The sequence below is a fragment of the Maylandia zebra genome, linkage group LG7, assembly GCF_041146795.1.
Source record: "Maylandia zebra isolate NMK-2024a linkage group LG7, Mzebra_GT3a, whole genome shotgun sequence".
Lineage (NCBI taxonomy): Eukaryota > Metazoa > Chordata > Actinopteri > Cichliformes > Cichlidae > Maylandia > Maylandia zebra.
The window spans coordinates 26,286,076-26,292,257 of record NC_135173.1 but is presented as its reverse complement, the minus strand read 5'-3'; the positions used below and the strand labels follow the sequence as shown (position 1 = coordinate 26,292,257).

General features: G+C 42.9%; 1 protein-coding gene across 1 annotated transcript; it reads right to left on the bottom strand.

Moving 5' to 3' along the window:
* Nucleotides 1-296: 296 nt before the first annotated feature.
* LOC101486806 (cytosolic 5'-nucleotidase 1B) lies at nucleotides 297-6,111 on the bottom strand. The gene is made up of 6 exons (XM_004556301.6): nucleotides 5,944-6,111; nucleotides 2,568-2,684; nucleotides 1,665-1,800; nucleotides 1,454-1,576; nucleotides 952-1,082; nucleotides 297-858 (listed from the first exon to the last, which is right to left on the bottom strand). Exons 1-6 carry the CDS (start codon nucleotides 5,977-5,979, stop codon nucleotides 619-621), a joined length of 783 nt encoding a protein of 260 aa, XP_004556358.1. The 5' UTR covers nucleotides 5,980-6,111; the 3' UTR covers nucleotides 297-618.
* Between the last annotated feature and the right edge of the window lie 71 nt (nucleotides 6,112-6,182).

Genomic DNA, 6,182 nt, shown 5'->3' with positions numbered 1-6,182 from the left:
CAAACAGAACAAACTAAAGAAATTTTTGTTGTCCCTGCATGAACACAAATAAGAGACGTAGCATGCCCAGCATCCCAATCAGTCACAGAACAAAGAGCAGACCTCCCTGCACCTTAGAAACACAACCCAAAAACAGTAATCAGGGACATGATGGATTCTGAAAACGCTATAACAGTATGACTGTCAGTCATGTCAAAAAAAATTGGGTAACAGACTTAAAGGTTCATTTTCTTCTTATTTCTTAGGTATGTCAAAGTGTTACTCTGGCAGCATATATATGCATATAATATATATATATATATATATATATATATATATATATATATATATATTTAAATAAAAGACCTGTAAGCCCTGAGTAACACCGTAAGTTATTCAGAGCTCTTTTAGCTGAGTTTAAACAAACTGTTTGCTACTTTTTCCCCAGAACTATAAGACTTCTGGTGATAAGCAGGGCTTCACATTCGCTCCCTCGCTGGCTTTTTAAGGCTGAATGAGACTGACATGTTCAAGCTGCTAACTCTGAGATCAGTCTGAAAGCTTAGCAGCTTATTTCAAAACACAGTGAAGTTTGTTTTGTTTTTTCTGAAATCCCAAGTCATCATCAGTCTGGTCTTCTCAGTTACTGCTAAAACACTCGCTGAGCAGGAAGTGAGGTCGGAGGAGGCGCTTAATGGGACCACGTGGGACCCCAGCCAGGCAGTATGCTTCATCTGCATTCACACCGAGGGAGCGTAGCGTCCGCAGAGCATCTCCACAGCTTTCCCTGCCTCCCCGCGATGTCACCAGGGCAATGCTGATGGGGCTGTCAAATAGACCAAACCTCCCCCGCATCTTGCCGATCTGAGCCGAGAAGCTCTGCAGGGCAAGAATATGAATTATCCTTTTAAAATCTCACCAATACACAACAAAAGGTGCAGGGGACACATGAGTGGTTGCCACTGTTTGTACCTGAGCAGCTTGTTTGCTTGCCAGTGCTGGTCCAGCTTCCGACTGGACCACGGCGTCCCCGCAGAATAAAACTCTGAGCTGCTCTGTTGGACAGGAAGCTGTGTGCTCATCCAGCAGCACAGAGAGAACACCTGGACCAATCACAGCACACACATACTCTTTATCTACTGTCAGATAAATCAGAAAAATATGAGCTTGGAACAGAACAACGGTGTCCTAAAAACATAAAGTTGGCAAAATTGCAAGAAAAAAGAAAAAGCTGAAGGTAAAGGCTGGAAAAATTTCAAGATGAAATTGAAATATTTCTTCATTGCTTCTGGCAGGCTGAATAGATATGCATAAAACAGCAAAATAACAGTTCAAAGAGACTCAAATATTTACATGCATTACTGCATGTCTGGAAAGTTCCAAGTAGCACATTACTTGTGCAACTGTGGAGCTTAAAGCACTGACTCCAAACCTATTTAGCTGAAAAGGGGTAAGTGAAAAAAAATGTACTGACCTTTCTGTGAACCCTGCAATGCCTCGTTTCTGTTCGTTGTCAGAAAGAGATGCACGTTATTGTTCAGCAGATTCTCCATAAAATCCTCCTCGTTGGAAAAACAGAACCTGCTGACCTTGAGACCTGCAGGATAATACCAAGAGAAAGTATGAGCAAAACTCCACTACAGATCAGACTGAGATCTCTCTCCTGAAGGTTGAAGTGCGTTTACCATGATGTCTGATGCTCTCTGTGATGCGGGAGCTCTGCTGCTGCTGCTGGCTCTCAGTGGTGATCAGAATGACATCAAACAAGAGCGACTCGGCAGGATTTTCCTTCAGCAGACGTTCATTCACTTTCTGTAGTGCCTGTAGCGCCAACATAAGCATAAACTGATCTGAGAGTCGACTTTAAAGTGCCACTTTATTCATATTCTATATAAATTACATCTTTTAACACTTTTGAATGGTGAGTCTCAGCTCCAATCACATGAATTTTTACTGAAGACAAAGTACATAAAAGTCCTCATAAGTAAAGTTGTGGTCGGAACTTTACGTTTACCTTTACGTAACGGATTTTCTGTAATCCACAAAGGATCAAAAGTATGTGATAAGGCCAGTTTAAATAACTGTATGCATGTGCAAGTCACTTTTCTATGTCATCACTTTGCCAGGGTCTGTGCGAAGGCCCAAACTGTGACTCTTAGAATATAGAAAATTGGTTAGGATGTTTAGGAACAACCCACAAACCAATAAGGCTCAAGCCTGCCATGGACTGCATTATTGAAACACCACCGTCACTGTCCACAGTAGAGTTTTATAACACCCTGGACTGAGAGGATGCAGACAGTTTGGTTGGTTTCCTAGTTTAGACTCTACTTTACCAATGAACTCTACCAAGTCTGCTGAGAAAACTGGTTAAATATCTAGACAGAAAGCAGAAGCTTGTTGATACCAAAACTATCTGGTCGAGGTGCAACTAGCTGAGGGATATTTAACCAAATATTAGCTGCATGTATGTGTATAGCTGAACCTCTAAGTATACTTTTGCACCTATTCCTATAATAATTTATAATTCCTATAATAACTAATTAGAAAAAAAAAACATAAATGAATGTGGGTTGCTGGATTCCGACCTGCAGCAGAGGAAAAGCTATGCCCCCAACGTACAAGCCATCGGGGTCCTCAGCTCCTCCTGATTCAAACACTGCATGGGACGTCACTGCAACAACCACTGGGCAGTCAGCCTCTTTCTGCAGAGGAGAGACAGAATGTTTACCTTTATCTTTTTTAATTCACATTTAAATAAGCTAGGGTGGCTTGTGTTTTTCACACTGGAAGTAAAACTCGTGAATTATGAGGTAACAGATAGTGTAAAGACCATGGAAACAAAAGTACCTCGAAACTGTTTCACTATATTGCTTTTCAACACTTTAATAAACATAGAACTAACTGACAAAAAAGCAATATGAAGTTACCAGAAGACTGACACAAGAATGTGAGACAATATGATTATGACTTTTTCCATTAAAAAAAATAAAAAATAATAATAATTATACATACACACATATATATATACATATATATATATATATATACATATATATATATATATATATATATATATATATATATATATATATATATATATACATACATATACATATATATATATATATATATATATATATACATATATACACACATATATATATATCGACCAATAACCTGCCTCAGTACTACATGGAAGCTCCTGTCAGGCATCATATCGGCTAAGATGAACAGGCACATGGGTCAATACATGAGCGGGACACAGAAAGGAATTGGCAAGAATACCAGAGGCGCAAAACACCAGCTACTGGTAGACAGAACAATCAGCCGAGACTGCAAGACCAGACTGACCAACCTGTGCACTGCCTGGATTGATTACAAGAAGGCCTATGACTCAATGCCCCACAGCTGGATACTGGAATGCCTAGAATTGTACAAGATCAATGGGACCCTAAGAGCCTTCATCAGGAACTCAATGGGGATGTGGCGTACAACACTAGAGGCCAACTCCAAGCCCATAGCACAAGTCACCATCAAGTGCGGGATCTACCAAGGAGATGCTCTGTCCCCACTGCTGTTCTGCATAGGCCTGAACCCCCTCAGTGAGATCATTAACAAGACTGGCTACGGATACCGACTACGGAACGGAGCAGTTGTCAGCCACCTCCTGTACATGGATGACATCAAGCTGTATGCCAAGAGTGAACGAGACATCGATTCACTGATCCACACTACCAGGCTATACAGCAATGACATTGGAATGTCGTTCGGACTGGAGAAGTGTAGTCGGATGGTAACAAAGAGAGGGAAGGTAGTCAGAACTGAGGGGATTGAACTACCAGAAGGCAACATTGCAGACATAGAGGACAGTTACAAGTACCTGGGGATCCCGCAGGCGAATGGGAACCATGAAGAGGCCGCTAGAAAAGCTGCAACCACCAAGTACCTGCAGAGGGTCAGGCAAGTCCTGAGGAGTCAGCTGAATGGTAAGAACAAGATCCGGGCCATCAACACGTACGCCCTGCCCGTGATCAGGTACCCTGCTGGGGTAATAGGCTGGCCAAAGGAGGAGATAGAAGCCACTGACATAAAGACAAGAAAGCTCCTTACCATGCATGGAGGGTTTCACCCCAAGTCCAGCACCCTGAGGCTGTACGCTAAGCGGAAGGAAGGGGGCCGGGGACTGGTGAGTGTCAGCACCACAGTCCAGGATGAGACAACGAACATCCAAGAATACATTGGGAAGATGGCCCCAACTGACCGAGTGCTCAGTGAATACCTCAGGCAGCAGAAACCCAAGAAAGAGGAGGGAGACGAGGAACCATCATGGAAGGACAGGCCCCTGCACGGTATGTACCACCGGCAGATAGAGGAGGTGGCTGATATCCAGAAATCCTACCAGTGGCTGGACAAAGCTGGACTGAAAGACAGCACAGAGGCACTAATCATGGCAGCACAAGAACAAGCTCTGAGCACAAGATCCATAGAGGCTGGGGTCTATCACACCAGGCAAGACCCCAGGTGCAGGCTGTGTAAAGATGCCCCAGAGACAATCCAGCATATAACAGCAGGGTGCAAGATGCTAGCAGGCAAGGCATACATGGAACGCCATAACCAAGTGGCCGGCATAGTGTACAGGAACATCTGTGCCGAGTATAACCTGGAAGTCCCGAGGTCAAAATGGGAGATGCCCCCAAGGGTGGTGGAGAATGACCGAGCTAAGATCCTGTGGGACTTCCAGATACAGACGGACAAAATGGTGGTGGCTAACCAACCGGACATAGTGGTGGTAGACAAACAGAAGAAGACGGCCGTAGTGATCGATGTAGCGGTTCCGAATGACAGCAATATCAGGAAGAAGGAACACGAGAAGCTGGAGAAATACCAAGGGCTCAGAGAAGAGCTCGAGAGGATGTGGAGGGTGAAGGTAACGGTGGTCCCCGTGGTAATCGGAGCACTAGGTGCGGTGACTCCCAAGATAGGCGAGTGGCTCCAGCAGATCCCGGGAACAACATCGGAGATCTCTGTCCAGAAGAGCGCAGTCCTGGGAACAGCTAAGATACTGCGCAGGACCCTCAAGCTCCCAGGCCTCTGGTAGAGGACCCGAGCTTGAAGGATAAACCGCCCGCAGGGGCGTGCTGGGTGTTTTTTTTTTATATATATATGTATGTGTGTATGTGTATATATATATATATATATATATATATATATATATATATATATATATGCAGATAAATGTATGTAGGGAAGCACCATGCCAACGTTTCCTCACTGTCTCTGCAGAATTAATTTAATTTTTGTTTTTGTTTTTATATGGTTATTAATTTGATCTGTGATTTAAGCCTTTATTACAAGACGTAGAAATTTTGAACAATAAGTAAAATAAATAATAACAACAACAATAATGACAGAGTGCATATGTTCCATTTTTATAAGGTGGTCCGGCATTCGTTTATTCATTCACTCACAAATTACAAAAAATAAATAACAATGAAAAACATGACTTGAATCCCAAGTTTCAAACTCGATTTTAACGAAGTACATTTATGTGGTGCATTTATATGTAACGTAAGGGTTCGTAATGTGGTTCTGGATCTCTGAACTATTAGAAACAGCAAGATGCAGGCGGACAACTTTCTTAGCAACACCTTTACTCTTCGCAATTTCACCAACACTTCCCGTGTACAGCCCTACTGACACTTCACCAGCCACTCAGAAGCCAGGAAATCCTAGAACACCTTTGTATATCAAACGACATATACATTTACCTCAACGCTTTAAAGGTCAGAGATTGCACTAAAATACGTGTTCATTTGACCGGTGGAAAACACTTTTAGAAGAAACAGATATAATACAGTACAATGAGATATTTCTAGTGCTGCAGTTGGGTGGGAGGTGAATTTGTGGCATTACCTGTCTGGACATGCAAATGTTAAATATACTTCCTCGAGTGAGTCTTACCTCTTTCACGTCGGTCTTCTGGTCTGTGGAGACCATCTCGATTGTTTTGTGTTTTTTAACTTGAATGCCCCAACCTGCTCGCCGTCACTACAGCAAAAACTCAAATGAATATAGTTTAAATTCCCCCAGAAACGAAGAACAGAGTCTTGGTTCCGCCTCGACGTAGGTTTAACGAGGACAGCGTGATGGCGTCACTTCCTTCTTAGGGTGCCGCTTGCTCACCCCGCCCACAGAAGTGA